This window comes from Vipera ursinii (assembly GCF_947247035.1).
Source record: "Vipera ursinii genome assembly, chromosome: 1".
In the NCBI taxonomy this organism is placed as follows: Eukaryota; Metazoa; Chordata; class Lepidosauria; order Squamata; family Viperidae; genus Vipera; species Vipera ursinii.
The window spans coordinates 112990390-113009047 of NC_139512.1; the positions used below are offsets into that span (position 1 = coordinate 112990390).

Genomic DNA, 18658 nt, shown 5'->3' on the forward strand with positions numbered 1-18658 from the left:
TATATTTAGTGATTTAACAAATCAACTTTTACAAATAGAAGTGAAGTATAAATTGATTTTAAAAGATGTTATAGGTGGATGTTATGATAGATAATATCTATCATGGTAGTATAGTATTTTTATAATATATGAAATATGAAAATACTGGGATGATATATTTAAATGGAAAATTTGGATACTTATAAGTTAATTAACAAGAAAATTATGATTGGTAACAATTGTCTGAATATTAAGGAGAAATTTAGCTTAAACAAGATTTATGAAAATAAGATGCATGGTGAATCAATAAGATGACTTTTACGAAAATAATATGTTGATAAGGAAAAAAATGCTATATATGGACACTATTATTGTTGGTATAAATATAGAAGAAAATGTTTATTTTAATCTTTTTTATATAGAAAATATAAAATATCAAAAATTATATTTGTTTAATGTTGAAGAAGGAGAATACTACTGGGAGAAGAGAAGATCAAGGAAATATATTATTAATTGATATACTAATAATGGGAATATAAAAATTATTACTGATTGTTAATTATTATTAATTGTATATCAATCCGAAAAAAATTATGAACCAAGACAACAGGCTATACACCAGGCACTAAGGTTGTTATTGTAAAAAATCAATAAAGCCTTTACAAAAAGAAAAAGGAGAGTTCTAGTTCTGCCTTAGGCACAAAACCAGCTGAGTAACCTTGGGACAGTCACTCTATCCCAGTGCTAGGAAACAAGTAATGGGAAATCATTTCTGAAATATTGCCAATAAAATTTGTCCAGTCAGGCACCAGGATTTGAATGACACACACACACAAAAGAACATCTTCCTTGTATAATGTGATTAAAATCTGTTTGGAATGTGTAAAGCTCTTAAGTTCAATCCATTTATTAGTGATCCATCTCTGTCAGCTCCCATGACAGACTAACACTACCAGTAGGACGTGAGATTTGTCACTGTAATGCTTTGACAAATGAAAAGTTTTTTTCAGATTTTGCCAGTCTCCTTTTTCTGAGAAATTCTCAACCTGTGACATTCCAGGGACGAAGAGGAGGCAGAAAGAGAAGAACCAACTCTGAATCACAAGTCAGGCTATTCTCCAAAATGAATACGGCCCCATCACTACAGTTGGGGAAGTCAAGCTTTACAGACACCCCTCCCCCCATGGATCTGGATTGCAGGAGTATTTCTTTCCCTCTTCTCCGTCCCAAACTTTTCAAATAATTTTCTAAGAAGTGTGCGCATCCTCCATCCGTGGTGCGAACATGCGAAGTAAGCACGATGATATTCAGGAAGAACTTAACTTCAGACTGAATCGCAGAATGGCATTTGATCGAATTGCCTCCCGTGACTGCGGGGCTAAAGAATTGGGGCGATCTTGCTTCTTGATGAAATCAGTCAAAATAGGGGCTCCACAGAGAGACTCCAAAACTTGTTTCCCAGTTTACTGAAATCAAACGAAGGGACCTTAATTCTTATCCTTTTGCTTGCGAAGAAATAGGATTTCTATGGAACCAATAAAAGGAGTTTGCTCCCCTTACTGCAGAAAAAGCTGCGAGCCGCCAACTCCTCTTTCGGACTCGAAATTCCGAACTTCCCAGGCTCGGCCGAGTTGGCTCCGCGTTTGTTCTCCACGAGAGCAGCGGCAATGAAACTCTGTCGGCCAATCGGAGAGGGAGAAGGGGGAAATCTCTCTCGCCAGGACCCGCCCAGTCCGCCCTCCCGGTGGTGCTGAAAAGGACAGTGCCAAGTTCCCCGAAGTCTCAGTCGGGAGGGTGATGGCTTCCCAGCAAGGAGAAACCGGGGTCAGGCAGAGGAGGGAGGCTGATCCCGCGGCCGATCTCTCCGGCCCTTCGCGGTGGTTTACCTGGGACGAGATCGGGCTGCGCACTGGCCAGGGAGACCCGCCACAAGAGCGCTGGCTGGTGATTGACAGGAAAGTCTATGACGTCAGCCGGTTCTACAGGAGGCACCCCGGGGGTTCTCGGGTCATCGCAAGTTACGCAGGGCAGGACGCCACGGTAAGGCGCGCGGCAGGGGCGAGACGGAGAATCGGGTGTTTCCAATACCTTGCGCCCATTCACTCTTCGTGTCAACGCTGGATTCCTTTTCTTGCTGTTGTTACTTCTTTTTTTAGCTTATTTCATTTATATTGCACTAAGATATATGTAAGGATAAATCCATCTGTGATGCCAGATATGGATTTCTTCCTTTCCTTTTGAAAATATTTTTTATTCTTTCTTTCTAACATACTCTAATCCAATTTAATCTAATCACTGATTTTCTCCATGACAAGATTGACTTTTTTCGGGGGGGGGGGGGAATACCTTTTTTTTCACCTTGCAGAATTTGAACTTCAGTTTAATACTAATAGATGATGGTCTGAGCTACAATCAGCCACAGGAAGTGTTTTAACAGATGCAACTGAACTTTTCCAGTGTTACTGGCATACAATGATTTCGAATGTTGTGAATTTGGTGCTGTCCATTTATACGATGTTGCTTGTATTGAATAAACCATGTGTTCATTATGCTGAGATGGTTTTCCTGACAAAATTGCACTAGGCCAGGGGTGTCCAAACTTTTTTCAAAGAGGGCCAGATTGGATGAAGTGAACATGCTGGAGGGCCGAACATTTTTCTGAACATTCTTTGAACAATTACAATTAAATGCAAATGAATTATTTTATGCCAAGTTAATTGCAAATGGCATACTTTTCATTTTATAACATTAAGATAAACTGACAGCTGAGTTTTCACAATGTATTTTATGTGCAAAACAAGAGGCTTGACAGAACAGTGGAGCCTAAGGGGAGACATACAGGCGCCCTGCCCCCTCCGCTCTCATTCACTCACCTTTGCTTGGAAAAGTTTCTCTCTCGGTCTCATTCACTCATGTTTTGTTTGCAAATGCTTCTCTCTCGCTCTCTCATTCCCTCACTCTTGCTCCAAAAAGCCTCTATCATGCTCTCATTCACTCACACTGCTCAATAAATGTTTCTCTCTCGCTCTCATTCAATCACCAACTCAAAAGGCCAGCCGCGGCGCCTCCATTGACTTCCATGGGGACACTTGGCAATTAAAACCACTCCCACTACTGCTGCTAACTTTTTCACTTGCTGCTTGGTTCCGATTTAACCTGCAGAAACAAATCCCTGAGCCGGCCCCCATGGCAGCAGTGAGCCCCAAGGAGCGGGGCGGCCCAGTGTGCTCGCCAAGACGCTGGAGCGAGATTGCCCCCAACAATCTGAACACGAGATCGGCATTTCTCAGCCCGTGCTGATCTTGTGCTCCTTACAATCTCCCTCTCTTTGTTTCAGTTTGCTTTCTACATTTGGGATGAAGACTCGAGGTTCGGCGTTTCTCCGCGCCCGCTGATCAGCACGTGCGGAGAAATGCCCATTCCCTCTGCTGAGCCATCCCAGTTGCTTGTGTTGCAGAAGACAAGTATTTGGGATGAAGACTTGAGATTCAGCGTTTCTCAGCCCGTGCTGATCTCGCCCTCCTTACAGTCTCCCTCTCTTTGTTTCAGCTTGCTTTCTGCATTTGGGACAAAGACTGGAGACTCGAGAGAGGGAGATTGTAAGGAGCACGAGATCAGCACTTTCTGCATTTGGGACAAAGACTCGAGATTCCGTGTTTCTCAGCCTGCGCTGATCTCGCGCTCCTTACAGTCTCCCTCTCTCGAGTCTTTATCCCAAATGCAGAAAGCAAGCTGAAACAAAGAGAGGGAGACTGTAAGGAGGGCGAGATCAGCGCAGGCGGAGAAATGCCGAATCTCATGTCTTCGTTCCAAATGATTGCCTTCCGCAATGCAAGCAACTGGGATGGCTCAGCAGAGGGAATGGGCATTTCTCCACACACAGGAGAGGTTTGTTAGGGAGGCGGTGGTCCGGCATTGTTTACCTCCTTCCTGTGTGTGTGTGTGTGTTAGACCTGTGGGGAACAACTGGTAGAGGTGGCCGTCCGGTGTTTCCCCCCCTCCTGTGTGTGTGTGTCAGGCCCACAGAGAGATACAAACACCAGACTGCCATCACCTCTACCAGCCGTTTTCCACAGGTCCCACACACACACACACACACACACACACACACACACACACACACAAAATGAGAGAGGGAAAAATGCCGGACTGCTGCCTCCCTACCAGCCGTTCCCCGCGGGTCCAACACACACACACAAACATACAAATGAGAGGGGGGAAAATGCCGGACTGCCGCCTCCCTACCAGCTGTTCCCCGTGGGTCCAACACACACAGACACAGAGAGAGAGAGAGAGAGAGAAGGGGGAAAAAAGGAGGGGATCTGGCAGCACCCGAGACTCCTTATGCTGCTCAGAAACACCCTCTCACCACCCTCCCTCCTTTGGCAGACAGTCTTCTGCTTGCCACCCTCAATTGGAAGGGAGGACCATGGGAGGGCCGCATTTACACAGAGCAGGGAGGGCTGTTAGAGGGCCGTATTAAACCGCCCCCCGGGCCGCAAATGGCCCGCGGGCCAGACTTTGGACATGCCTGCTCTAACACATCAAGAATGATTCTTAAATTATTTTTATCTGTCTTTCATGTAGGAAACCATTTTGGTCTGTGTATAAATTCGATCAAAAATTTCTTTAGCCTTTCTGCCATTATTGAAGTGAAGATGTAATCTACATTTAATAGTTATATTGGTCTATATTTTTTTATTTGTGTTAAATCAGAGTCCTCTTTAGGTATTAAAGTAATATTGGCTTCAATCCATGTATTTGGTGTTTTAGCCTTTCGTTACATAGTCCTTTCAGGATTGGACTTAATACATCTTGTAGTGATTTATAAAACTCTGCAGGTAATCCATCTGGGCCAGGAGTCTTATCCTTTTTTTTTTGCCTTTTTATAGCCTCTATAATCTCCATCATTGATATTTTCCCATTTAATACATTTCAAATATTCTCTGGAATTTTTGGTAAGTCTGCTTTTTTAAGTACTGCTGTATTTTTTCTTTTGGAATTTCCTTGTAAACTATCTCATAATAATCTTTAATACTTTTTAATTGTATCATTTTGAAACTGTAATTCACCCTTTGGATCTTGCAGCTTGTTTATCAATTTTTTCTCTTTTTCTTTTTTCAGTCTATATGCTAACCATCTCCCTGGCTTGTTGGCATTTTCAAAGAAGTTCTGTTTAGCCCTTTTAATCTGTTGAGCCATTATTTCCATCTCGGCTAGATTTAATTTATGTTTTATTATCTCCATTTGTTTCTTATGAATTTTCTTTTGTGGATCTACAGTCATGGCCGAAATTGTTGGCACCCCAGAAATTTTTCCAGAAAATCAAGTATTTCTCACAGAAAAGTATTGCAGGAACACATGTTTTGCTATACACAGGTTTATTCCCTTTGTGTGTATTGGAACACAACAAAAAAGGGAGGAAAAAAAGCAAATTGGACATAATGTCAAACAAAACTCCAAAAATGGGCCGGACAAAATTATTGGCACCCTTTCAAAATTGTGGGTAAACAAGATTGTTTCAAGCATGTGATGCTCCTTTAAACTCACCTGGGGCAAGTAACAGGTGTGGGCAATATAAAAATCACACCTGAAAGCAGATAAAAAGGAGAGAAGTTCACTTAGTCTTTGCATTGTGTGTCTGTGTGTGCCACGCTAAGCATGGACAACAGAAAGAGGAGAAGAGAACTGTCTGAGGACTTGAGAACCAAAATTGTGGACAAATATCAACAATCTCAAGGTTACAAGTCCATCTCCAGAGATCTAGATTTGCCTTTGTCCACAGTGCGCAACATTATCAAGAGGTTTGCAACCCATGGCACTGTAGCGAATCTCCCTGGTCGTGGACAGAAGAGAAAAATTGATGAAAGGTTGCAATGCAGGATAGTCTGGATGGTGGATAAGCAGCCACAAACAAGTTCCAAAGGAATGCAAGCTGTCCTGCAGGCTCAGGGAGCATCAGTGTCAGCGCAAACTATCCGTTGACATTTAAATGAAATGAAACGCTATGGCAGGAGACCCAGGAGGACCCCACTGCTGACACAGAGACATAAAAAAGCAAGATTACAGTTTGCCAAAATGTACTTGAGTAACCCAAAATCCTTCTTGGAAAACGTCTTGTGGACAGATGAGGCCAAGATAGAGATTTTTGGTAAAGCACATCATTCTACTGTTTACCGAAAATGAAATGAAGCCTACAAAGAAAAGAACACAGTACGTACAGTGAAATGTGGTGGAGGTTCAATGATGTTTTGGGGTTGTTTTGCTTCCTCTGGCACTGGGTGCCTTGAATGTGTGCAAGGCATCATGAAATCTGAGGATTACCAAAGGATTTTGGGTCGCACTGTAGAGCCCAGTGTCAGAAAGCTGGTTTTGCGTCCGAGATCTTGGGTCTTCCAGCAGGACAATGACCCCAAACTTATGTCAAAAAGCACCCAGAAATGGATGGCAAGAAAGCGCTGGAGAGTTCTGAAGTGGCCAGCAATGAGTCCAGATCTGAATCCCATTGAACACCTGTGGAGAGATCTTAAAATTGCTGTTGGGAAAAGGCACCCTTCCAATAAGAGAGACCTGGAGCAGTTTGCAAAGGAAGAGTGGTCCAAAATTCCGGGTGAGAGGTGTAAGAAGCTTATTGATGGTTATAGGAAGCGACTGATTTCAGTTATTTTTTCCAAAGGGTGTGCAACCAAATATTAAGTTAAGGGTGCCAATAATTTTGTCCGGCCCATTTTTGGAGTTTTGTTTGACATTATGTCCAATTTGCTTTTTTCCCTCCCTTTTTTGTTGTGTTCCAATACACACAAAGGGAATAAACCTGTGTATAGCAAAACATGTGTTCCTGCAATACTTTTCTGTGAGAAATACTTGATTTTCTGGAAAAATTTCTGGGGTGCCAACAATTTCGGCCATGACTGTATTTGTAATTCTGATTCTAACTTTCTAAATTCTTCCTTCAACTTTAACTGTAGTTGTTTCTTTTCTTTATACTTTTTAGTGATATACGTTATAGCCAACCCTCTGAAATATGCTTTAGCCAGATCCCACAAATTTTGAAGCAATGTTTCTTCTTTCTTGTTTATCTTGAAGAAAAAATCCATTTCCTTTGTTGCTAGTTGTAAAAAAAATCTAATATTTTTTATATAGTTTTTGGTAAAATTGTAGCATATATTGCTACCATCAGTATCTGTTTTGATCCTTTATTATTTCCACCATTAATATTCTCCCCTCTTCATCTGTGTAGATTTGTTTGGGGTTCATCATTTCTTTAATGTATAAACCTGTTCCTCTTTTCTTTTGAAGTGCTAATGCAAAGTGAAATTTACTAATTTTCGGTTGTTGTAACAACTTATAATGTTGTCTCTTAATGTGTGTTTCTTGAAGACAAATTATATCCATTTTTTAATTTTTGTAATCGTGTAAAGATTTTTCTCCTTTTTGAAGGAGAATTTGGTCCATTTATATTCATTGACAAAATCCCACTCTCCTCCATCTCTTTCAGTTATATCTAGGTCTTAATTTTCTAGTCGATCTTACCTGTCTCTGATCTCTTGGTCTTGCTCCTTCTTCTGTATATGTGTTTTTAATTTCTTCCTCCTGTCTTGGTTTGACTGCTCCTTCTACTGCCATTTCTTCCTGTTTCTTTGTTTCTCTCTTTGTACCGAAATCAGGGTCACCTCTTTCCAAAAATGCTCTATGGTTGTCGAAAAATCTCATTGCTTTAAGTGGTGTGTCCAGTCAATATCTTTTCACATCCCAGTAAATTAAAATCCCTTCTGGAATCAGCCATCTGAAATTCATTCCTTTTTGAATTAACTTCCTAGTTAGAAACTGGTATTCTCTTTGGAATTCTTTATTCTCCTAGGAATTTGTTTGAGGTCTACAATTTCTTTTTCCTTGAATTTCAAAGGTTCATCTCTTACTCTTCTCAAAATCTCATCTCTTGTAGATCTTTTAAGAAATCTAACATGTACTTCCCTGGGAACTTTATTTCTTCTAGCATAGTTTGAGTTGACTCGATAGATCTGGTCTAATTCTCCTTCCATTTGCTGTTTCCCAGTTCCTAGTGCATCTGCCAATCATTTGGTTATCAAGCCTAAGAGGTCTTCTTCCTTATCTTCCATTATATTTTGAAATCTTTAAAAGTATGAGGCTCTGTCCATCTCTATCTCAGCTATTGTGTCTTCTAGTTCTTCAATTATTTGGATCAACTTCTGATTTTCATCTTTTAAAACTTCTAGTTTCTGGTCAACCTCAGTTGATTTATATTCTATTTTTTGAATTCTTTGTTGATTATCTATGATGATCTGTCTAAAATTTTCAAATTGAGAATCCATATTAATTTTTTTATTCATTTTAACAAAATCACTTTTCAGCTCCTCATGGTTTCTCGATGTGACCACCATGTGAGTAGCGATTGCCTCTTGAATTGCATGTAGGGTCACTTGAGTGTATTTTGGAAGGATTGGCCTTTTCTTGTTGGAGCTTTGTATCAATTGATCTCTGATAGACTGGACTTACAAAAGCCGAAGAGGGAGCAGAGATCCTCCCCCCCCAACTTTAGATAAGTTAGGAGCAGTCATCTATATCTTTACATCATATGTTGTAACCCACCAAGTAAGTCAAAATTTATAATCCAATAGGCTCCTAACAAATAGGAGAGGTAAACAATAAAAATAGGTAAAGATAAAGTTTCCCCCGCACATGCCTGCTAGTCGTTTCCAACTCTAGGGGCCGGTGCTCATCTTCGTTTCAAAGCCGAAGAGACAGCACTTGTCCGAGGATGTCTCCATGGTCATGTGGCTGGCATGACTAGACACCAAAGGTGCATGGAATGCTGTTACCTTCCCACCGTAGTAGTCCGTATTTTTCTACTTGCATTTTTACGTGCTTTCGAACTGCTAGGTTGGCAGAAGCTGGAACGAGTAACAGGCGCTCACTCTGTTACGCGGCACTCGGGATTTGACCCACCAAACTGCCGACCTTCTGATCGACAAGCTCAGCGTCCTAACCCACTGAGCCACCGCGTCCCTTAAACAATAAAAATAGTAAATAGTAAAAAAGAGCAAAAGGGAAAAAAGAAAAAATAGAAGAAAAAAACCCAAAATTTGTAATGCAAAGTATTCTGTTCAGAGGGATTTCTTGTTATTCACTCTTTCAAAACAGCTTGTAAAGATTCCAGGTCAAGCTGTATTTGTAATCTAGGGATATCTGATGACTTCAAACAGTTTTTATTTATAATTGTAATCCATCCTGTAAGACAGTGCAATCCAAAAAGAGTCTTTCTTTTCCAGCCACAATCTTTAGGACTTTAAATTCCAAGGACACCAAAATGTTTAAACTATAAGCAATGTCTGGGCATGCAGCCACGTTTTACTCCAATCAGAGCAAACTGCATGTAGTTCTTCATTTTGCCACTAGATGTCATTTAGATGTCCCTTCCCACCATACTTTGAAAAAGTTTAAGAAGTTAAAAACCCGATGGTTTCCAAACAAAAAATAAACAAAAAAAAATTAAACCGAAAGTTTTCCAAGTTATTCTTCTTTTATGCCTCAGTCAACTTCACAGTATTGTTATAATTCAATTTTAATTTCCCCAAAGCTTAAACCACTGCTTATAGTTCAGGACGGAGGGGTAAGGAAAAAATCCCCCCTCCCTGGAGGTTGGGGCTTTGCTTTTGAATACTATTTCCCAGAACCAGTATTTCCACTAGTAGAGGGATAAGGAAAGTAGTCTCACCCAGATCAGCTGTTTTGCCTTCTACTTTAAAATTCATTGTCTTTGATGATCAGCTGCTTCTGGCAGACTACATGGGTGTGGTCAGCCTTTCTTCCTGCCAGTCCTGAGGGCTCCTTTGAATCAAGCGGGCCAGCTACTGCTGGCCCGTGATCTACAAAGTTTCATCCTTTGGCCAGTCACCTCTATGGGGCAAAGTTTGGTCCTATTGGACTCCCCAGCTGGTAGAAATTGGGCTTGGGGAAGGGAGATTCATTCCCCAGTGCCCATCTTGCAGCGACGTCTCTGGAAACTCCCCATGATCCAATTTTATATAACTGTGTCCTGTGTAGGCAACCTCTTTCATCATGGGCACCGTCAATTGTTGGGCTTCCTGAAGGCTTTCCTCCAACAACATCATAAAAAATCCAACCTGGAGGGTCTACTTTTGGTATCCAATCTGAGTCATACTGAGTTATTGCCATAAAGTGTTTTGGTGAGATTTTTTGCAGAGTAATTCACCACTGCTTTCCCTAACTCTTCTCATTTTTTTGGGCTTGGGACTGGCATATGGTCAATGAATCATCTGTTATTATGGCCAGTAATAATCAAAGTAGTTTTAGCCTTCCTGTGGAGTAGATTTCTTGGTCTGATCCATCTAGTATTGGGCCCGGCAGGCCCGACCTTCGGCGGGGGTCCCACAGCCGGCTGAACATCTCTGCACCTCCCACGCTGCACATCTCGGCCTCCTCCACACTGGCCGTACACGACGCCTGGCTCCCAGCAGCCAACGGACTGCTGGCAAGACTTCCGGCGGGCCAAGACACGCGCGCCTGCCCACTGCTGCCGGGGAGGGCCCCGCCCGTTGTTGGTTCGCTCCAGGGCCTCCAGGGATTCCTGCATGTCAGAGGAGGGCGTTCCTGCTGCACACCGCCGTGGCGAGCCCCAGCTGGGGCTGAGGGGTGTGCCAGCAATGCCGGCGCCAGGCCTGTTGGAGGCATGAGAACCCCGTGACAGCAGCCCTGCCCAGAAGCCGCAGACAGAGCTGGGACCCCTCCAGGGTGAGTTGGTTATGGCGGAAGGCTCGCAGGGGGCCGCTCTGGAAGCTGCTGCGGAGGAGGAGGCTGGTGCTGCTGCTGGGACTATTGAGACGGTGGAGGGGGGGAGGAGGCGCTGCCCTCGGTAAGGCAGAAGGAAAGGCCTCCCCTCCCGGAGGGGCCTGCTGCTGGCTCAGGAGGCCAGGGGTTGGGGCCATGAAGGGGAGTGGTGGTTGAGCTCTGCTTTGGGATGCCAGGAACCCGACCAGGGACAGGTGAACTGGCCAAGAGGGGCGTCCCTGGAATGGAGGGAGTGGTGCCTGATAGAGGACAATGGAGAGGAGTGGAGCTAATCCACCACCCCAGGCAGCCAGACCATGGACGTGCTCAGGGACAGGTTTGGAGAGGTGAGAGGATGGGAGCCTGACCCCTGGATGGTTGCTGATGACTCAGACTTGGGACGGTAGTCCCTCACGGGATGCCAAATAGGACGGTCCAGCCCGCCTCGGTTCCGGGTGGCCAGTCCATGGTTTTGGGGCCCGCCCGGTCTGAGCGAAGTTCACGGGGGGCCCCAGAAGAACCGGCCCCAGTGACGATGGTGCAGAGCGGCTCGGGCTCCTGGGTAGGGGCAGACAGAAGACCCAGGCAACAGCCATTGCAGGCAAGCGAGGGCCCTTGAGTCCAGGGGTTGCTGCCAGGGCCCTGGGGGCCAGGTGTCTTGTGGGGCCCACCACCCCTAAAGGCGGTCTACGATGGCCATCCGGATCGCCTGGCGATGTTCCTGGGACAGGTGATTAATCACATGGACCAATATGCACAAGCCTATGCATCCCAGTGGGCCATGGTGGTAGCGGTGACGGCCTGTTTGCAGGGAGAGGCTGCAGCATGGGCGGCTGACCTGTATTGCGACCACGCTCGTGAACTGGGGGACCTTGGACTCTTCTTGGAGGCCCTTCGGGGTTGCTTTGAGGATATCTCTCAGCTGCACCACGCCGAAGCCGAAGTGTTGACTTTGCGACAGCAGGGCAGGCCGGCAGTGCACTACATCGGGGAGTTCCGTAAGGTGGCCAGAAAAGTGCGCTCCTGGCTAGAGCACCTCCTGGTGCATCATTTCAAGGCCGGGCTCAACGGTGCTCTACGCAGGGCCTGTGTGGTGTGTGGTGTCCCAGCTCACCTTCAGGATTGGTTTCGAGTGGCCGTCGAGTTGGACATCAGGCTACAGGATGTTCGAGTGAGGCCTGAAGGTGTGACTGGGGGACGGTGGCCTGTCGAAAGGGCAAGACCAGAGGAGCGGCCTGGGGTGGCATCGACAAAACCTCCCATTCAGCCATCGCGGGCGGCTATCCGATGCTTCAGGTGTGACCAGCCAGGCCATCGGGTGGCTAAGTGCCCGCTGCCACCAGCTCGGATGGTTCCCTCTGCTTCCTCGGTGTGGGACTTGTCTGCAAGGAAGACCGTAGAGCGGTCACAGGCCGCTCACCAGGTAGCAGACAAAACGTCCAGGACAATGAGCCCTTCCCGGGTGACTGTTCCGGTGACTTCCCATCCCATGCCATATGAGGGCCTCAAGGACCAGGGGCAGGAGGAGGACCTGATTGTGAGTGCTCCAGTGTGTTTGTTTGTGTTCCCGGTGATGTTGGTGAGCCCGCTTATGGGGCAAAAGAGGGCGTTCAAAGCTTTGGTCGATTCAGGGAGTATGCAGTGCCTCATCAGCCAGGCGGCCGCGGCTGATGTGGGTGTCCAGCTGCGATGCCTGGCAACCCCTCTTCGGTTCCAAAAAGTGGATGGGTCCCTTTTGGGTGGGGCTCCCATAACCCACGTCACAGATCCAATCAGACTGGAGTTGGGGGCCCATTGGGAGACCTTACGGTTCATTGTAGTGCCCTCCATGATGGAGGCTGTCATCCTGGGACTCACCTGGCTGGACAAGTGGGGGCCCATGATCTGGTGGGAGGGGGGTTGTCGACACCTTCGGCTGGGCCTGGGGCCTGAGCCCCCTCTTCAACACGCCTCTTTGGGGCCAGGTGACACTGGAGAGCAAGAAAAGACCTGTGGGGTTGGGGAGGTCCAGGAGGCCCAGGTACCCCGGGACTACTCCGACCTGATGGAGGTGTTCAACGAGCGGGAGTGTGACTCGTTGTCGCCCCACCACTCCACGGACTGCACCATCGAGTTGGAGCCCGGCACCAGGTTGCCCAAACCCCACATGTACACCATGTCACCGAAAGAGATGCAGGAGCTCTGGAGGTACATCGATAAGAACCTGAAGAGGGGGATCATTCAGCCTGCACGGTCTAGGATGGCGGCACCAGTCCTGTTCCGCAAGAAAAAGGACGGGACCCTTCACCTGTGTGTGGACTACCGGGGGGTTAACTCGGTGTGCATGGAACACCTCTACCCCCTCCCACTAATGAAGGATCTGCTGGCCCATCTGGCCAAGGGCCGGGTGTTTACAAAACTGGACTTGAGGGAGGTGTATTACCGGATCAGGGTCAAGGCCGGGGACGAGTGGAAGACTGCATTCAATTGTCCCCTCGGCAGTTCCCAATTCCGGGTAATGCCGTTCGGGCTGCAGGGGGCCCCCGCAGTCTTTAGTGGATCTGACAAAGGCTGTAACTTCTTGCCAGTTCTAAGACAGAGAGCAGAACAGCTGCATGCAAGTGGCTTTACTTTGAACTGTTTTCTTGAAGGAAAATAATTTTATCCTGGGTCAAACACCTCCTGGGAATTATGCCTGTGATGCCTTGAATTGGGAAGAAGAAAGGTAAAAATCAAGTATAATCACTTAGCCTAAACATGTTTCTTCCAGATTGCCTTTAAACTGGTTCTTTATTATAATATTTTTTTCTCTCTTTTTTCTTTATGCTTTGGCTTTAGGATCCTTTCACAGCCTTTCATGTTGACAAGACTCTAGTAAGGAAGCACATGGCATTACTTTTGATTGGGGAATTGGCACCTGATCAGCCCAGCTTTGAACCCAGTAAAAATGTAAGTTTGGAGACAGATAATTGAGGCAGTGGCTGATGGTGTTAAAATGCAAAACCTTAAATATTATAAGGTTTGACTCAAAGATCACTTTTGTCATTAAAACTGATCTGCTGTTAAGGTCAACATAAGAGATTTTTATAAGGTATTTGTAATGTAGTGGGTCCAACGCAAGGAAGAGATGCCAGCCGGAGTATGAGTTCAGCTCTTTATTGTGGGGGGTGTTTGAACTAGAGAACAAGGGCTACCTGGCCTCCTTATATACTTGGCCAGGTAGGCAGCCAGCCAATGGGGTTGGCCCTAGGTTTCCCGCCAAAACTGGGTTTCCCACCGAAACTGTCCAGGCCAACACCCCCTGGTGGCTGCTGCTATGCAGATGCCTGCCCCTGAATACATAACACCCCTCCCCCCTTAGAGAAGAACCTCCATATATTATAACACACATAACTATTTACAATGCATGCATAATGTATAACAATGTGTTGGGGTCACTTGCACACATAGTCTGCTAGGTACGCAGGTGTCCTGTGGGGTCTGGTGGACCGTCTGGGTGTGGCTTCTCTCTGGCCCAGCCCATCTGGCTCGCAGTGCTCCTGCACTGGGTTAAGTCCGGCTGCCAGGTTCCTGCAGCTGCTGCTGCAGGGCTGGCTGCAGGAGGCCATCTTCCTCAAGTTCAGGGTCCGTGTGGTTTCCAGTTGGTCTGGCCTCTTCTGGGGTGTGATTGTCAGGTTGGGCGTGTGTGGTGCACTCAGGGACCCTTCCTCTGAGCTGGTCAATATGTCGCCTGATGTGTTGATCCCCCTCCACCCCTATGATGTATGACAGAGGCCCCGTTTTATCAACCACTCTCCCCAGAATCCATGTGTGTCCTGCCCCATAGTTCCTTACCCAAACTGGGTCCCCCACATTGAGCACCCTATGTGCAGGTGGCTTCTCAGTGTCTGCCACCACCCAATCAGGGTGCAACCTGTCCAGCTTGGTGATGAGGCGCCATCCCCATCATAGTTCTGCTGGGCTCTTCCTGGTGGCAACACATGGTGTGGTGTGTTGTGCCAGTAAACATTTTGCCAGCCTGTGATGCCAGTCCCCGTTGATGATGCGCCGGAGTGCGTCCTTGGTCGTCCTTACCATCCGTTCAGCTTGCCCATTAGTCAATGGGTGGAAGGGCACGGAGGTGACGTGTCTAATCCAGTTTGCCTTCAAGAACACATGGAAATCATTAGCGGTAAACTGAGGCCCATTATCAGACACAATTACATCGGGGAGGCCGTGTGTGGCAAAGAGGGCTCGGAGCACCTGGATGGTCCTTGCTGAGGTCATGTTTGGGACAGGAGCTACCTCCAACCACTTAGAGTGGCTTTCCACTACCACTAGGAACAGTTGGCCCTGGAAGGGCCCCGCATAGTCAATGTGGATGCGGGACCAGGGTGTGTGTGTGGCCTCCCACCTGTGCACGGGGGCATGTGGCATGTCTGGCCTGGATCTCTGGCATGTGTAACAGCCCTTGACCCGATCCTCGATGTCTTTGTCCAACCCTGGCCACCAGAGGTAACTCCTGGCCAGTGCCTTCATCCTGACCACCCCCTGATGCCCCTCGTGCAGGGATTCCAACACTCTGCCCCGTAATGCTGTGGGAATGATGACCCTGCTACCCCAAAGGAGGCAGCCCCGGTGTGTGGATAGCTCATGTTGCCTAGTGAAGAATGCCTGGAATTCGGGCCCCGGGGACTTGTCCTGCCAACCTGTGGAAACCCACGAGTGTACCCTGCTCATGATGTTGTCTGAGGCTGTCTTAGCTGCAATGTCCTTGACGTGTACTGGGCATTCTGGTAGTTCTTGCAGGGCTAGGATCTGTGTTGCTGGTGCCGGGTCTGGTTCCGGGGTGTCTATGGGAAGCCTACTTAGGCTGTCTGCGTGACCCATCTCCTTCCCTGGCTTGTGCACCAGCTTGCAATTGTATGCTGCAAGGAAGATGGACCACAGGAGCATTCTGGGAGATAGAATTTGGGGGGTCTGCTTGTCTGTTGTGAACAAGCCAAGCAGTGGTTTGTGATCTGTGTAAATTGTGAATTCCCTGCCGTATAGATAATCATGGAACTTTTTTACCCCTGCCACTATTGCCAGAGCTTCCTTATCTATTTCGGCGTAGTTCCTCTCTGCTCCAGACAGCGTTCTGGAATAGTATGTGATTGAAATTTGGGCCCCTGAAGGTTCCATGTGGCTTAGGACAGCACCCACCCCGTAAGGGGACACATCGCATGCGATGCAAATGGGCTTGGACTCTTATGAAGTGGGTTACTGTGGACTTATCAGACAGGAGCACTTTTAAGGCTCTGAAACTCTGGTCGTGGATGGGGGTCCAGGTCCATGCTGCCTTCTTGTCCAACAACCTGTGTAATGGTTCTGCTATTGCTGCCTTGTACAGAAGGAAGGTGTGGTAGAAATTGAAGAGACCTAGGAATGCCTGTTCCTAGGTGTGGGTGCCAGCTTGATTGCCCTTACTTTTGACTCTGTGGGGTGAATTCCCTTGGCATTTACCCTGAATCCCAAAAATTCAGTGGAAGGAACACCAATACTGCACTTTTCCCTCTTTAGTTTGAGGCCAGCAGCGTGCAGCCTGGTTAGGACTTCCCTAAGCCTACCTGCCAGTTCTTCTGCTGATGCTCCTGCAATCAGGATGTCATCAAAATAGGGGCAGACTCCCGGGATGCCCTTGAGTGTTTTCTCCATGATCTCCTGGAAAATGCGAGGAGCTACGCTGATCCCAAACTGCAGTCTGTTTACCCTGAAGGCTCCCCTGTGAGTCACTATCATCTGAGTGTCAGCCGTTGCCCTGGTGACCGTGAGCTGTTGGTACGCCTGCACAAGATCGAGCCTTGCAAAGATGGCGCCACCTTGGAGGGAAGCGAGAACATGGCTGACTGTGGGGACCGGGTAAGCATGTGGGTTTAGGGCGTGGTTCACCGAGCATTTGTAGTCAGTGCAGATCCTTATCTCCCCATTGGATTTAAGTGGGGTGACTATCGGGGTCTCTCATTCTCCCCCATCTACGGGCTCTAAGATTCCCTGGCCCACCAGCTTGTCCAGTTCATGCTCGATTTTATGTTTAAGTGCGAAAGGGACTCGCCACGGCTTGACCCTAATGGGGAGGATGCTCGGGTTCAACTTGAACACGATGGGGGGCCCTGTGTACCTTCCCAGCTTTCCATCGAAGACGTCTGCAAACTCCTTGCAGACGGCCTCGATGGATTCTCCCTGGATCCAGTGGATTCCTGTGACTGCGATTCCCAGGGCCTCAAACCAGTCTAGGCCGACTAAACTGGCTCTCCGGCCCGCTACCACCACTACCTCCAGGTGCTCCTTGCAACTCTTGAACCCCACAGAAAGGGTGGCCTCCTCCTTTACCCTGACCGGCGTGTTTTGGAAGTTGGTCAGCGCTAAATTTGAGGGCCGTAATTGAATCCGCTGCTTGCTTCGGCTGTTAATATAATTAAGGGTCTCGTCAGAAATGATGGAGACCGCAGAGCCGGAGTCAAGTTCCATGTTTCAGGGAACGTCCTGCAAGTGGATTGTTAATCTAATTTTGGGTCTGAGCAGACAGCGGCTACCTGTGTGGTGTATGCCCAGCCGGCTCTCGACATGGCCAATTTTGATTTGGATCGGGGCCCCAGTACCTCTCAATGGCGACTCCTCTCGGTGCAGCTCGTGGATCTCCTCTTGGGTGCGGCAGCTATGACAGACCGCAGCTATGTGGCCTGTCTTCTTGCAGGTCTGACACATGGCTGACTGGAACTTGCAGAGGCTGCGCATGTGGTTTCCGCCGCAGCCTGCGCACTTCTGCGAGTTGTTGGCTGGTTTGGGCTTGTCCGGGTGGTCGATTTCCGCCGGAGGAGGTCGATGCTTTGTTCGTCCTCCTCGTCCTCGGCTGAGATGACTTGCTGGTGGATGCTGGCTGTCTGGCTGCCGTTTCTGGACTCCTGGACAGCCTGGACAGCCCCACAGGCCACTTCGTGGGCCAGGATGGCGTCCTGGGCCTCCTGGAGCGAGATCTCCTCTTTCGCGAACAGGCGCTCCTGCAGCCTCGTGTCTCGTAGGCTGCAAACCAGCCTGTCTCATAGCCGCTCCTCCAGGTTCAAAAATTTGCAGGCGATGGCGGCTTCTCACAGGGTGGCGATGTATTCGGCCCCGGACTCGTCGGGACAGTCCCTCTTCTCAAACTGCGACCTCGAAGCCAGTTTGGACAAACAGGGCCAGAAATTGGTGTTTAGCTTGGCGATGAGGTCCCAGTAAGAGACGGTATCAATGGCCTCCGGGGCGAACAGGTTTGTGGCAACCTCGAGGAGTGCGGGTCTGCCTATGCAGAGCAGGGCGGCCACCTTTGAGCTGTCCTCCGAGATTTGGTTGAACATGTACACCTCGGTGTGCGACAGGTATCGGGCCCATTTCTCGGGGTGGCGGGTTGCGGTCCGTGCCATCACTTGGTCGGTTGTTACGGTTGCTCGCAGTGGCCAGTTGCAGTGGCTGGCGGTTGTGTTGGGGGGAAAAGGAAAAGATGCCTCTTTCCCTTCAGCACATGGTACTAGAGAACAAGGGCTACCTGGCCTCCTTATATACTTGGCCAGGTAGGCGGCCAGCCAATGAGGTTGACCCTAGGTTTCCCACCGAAACTGGGTTTCCCACCAAAACCGTCCAGGCCAACGCCCCCTGGTGGCTGCTGCTACACAGATGCCTGCCCCTGGATACATTACTCAATCTTTCTGCATTGCCCTTGTACTTCACCCTAATCTCTTGGCATTTATAAAAACAGTAAAAGTCCATTTCCTTCAGAAGACTTTTAATTATGAAGTGATCTTAGTATCTGCCATTTCATTCCCTTCCACTCTCCACCTCATTTCCCTGAAGCCCCACTTGATCCTCCCCAAATACATCTGAAGGATATCTTCAC

General features: G+C 47.7%; 1 protein-coding gene across 1 annotated transcript in view; it reads left to right on the top strand.

Annotated features, from left to right (window-relative positions):
• Positions 1-1776: 1776 nt before the first annotated feature.
• Positions 1777-18658, top strand: part of LOC310631683 (acyl-CoA (8-3)-desaturase-like) — a gene marked incomplete at both ends in the record, with an annotated part of 53991 nt that continues 37109 nt past the window's right edge. The window contains 2 exons of the mRNA XM_083348339.1: positions 1777-2019; positions 13606-13716. Of these exons, the coding sequence (XP_083204465.1) occupies positions 1777-2019; positions 13606-13716 (354 nt within the window). The remainder of the gene's footprint in view (positions 2020-13605; positions 13717-18658) is intronic.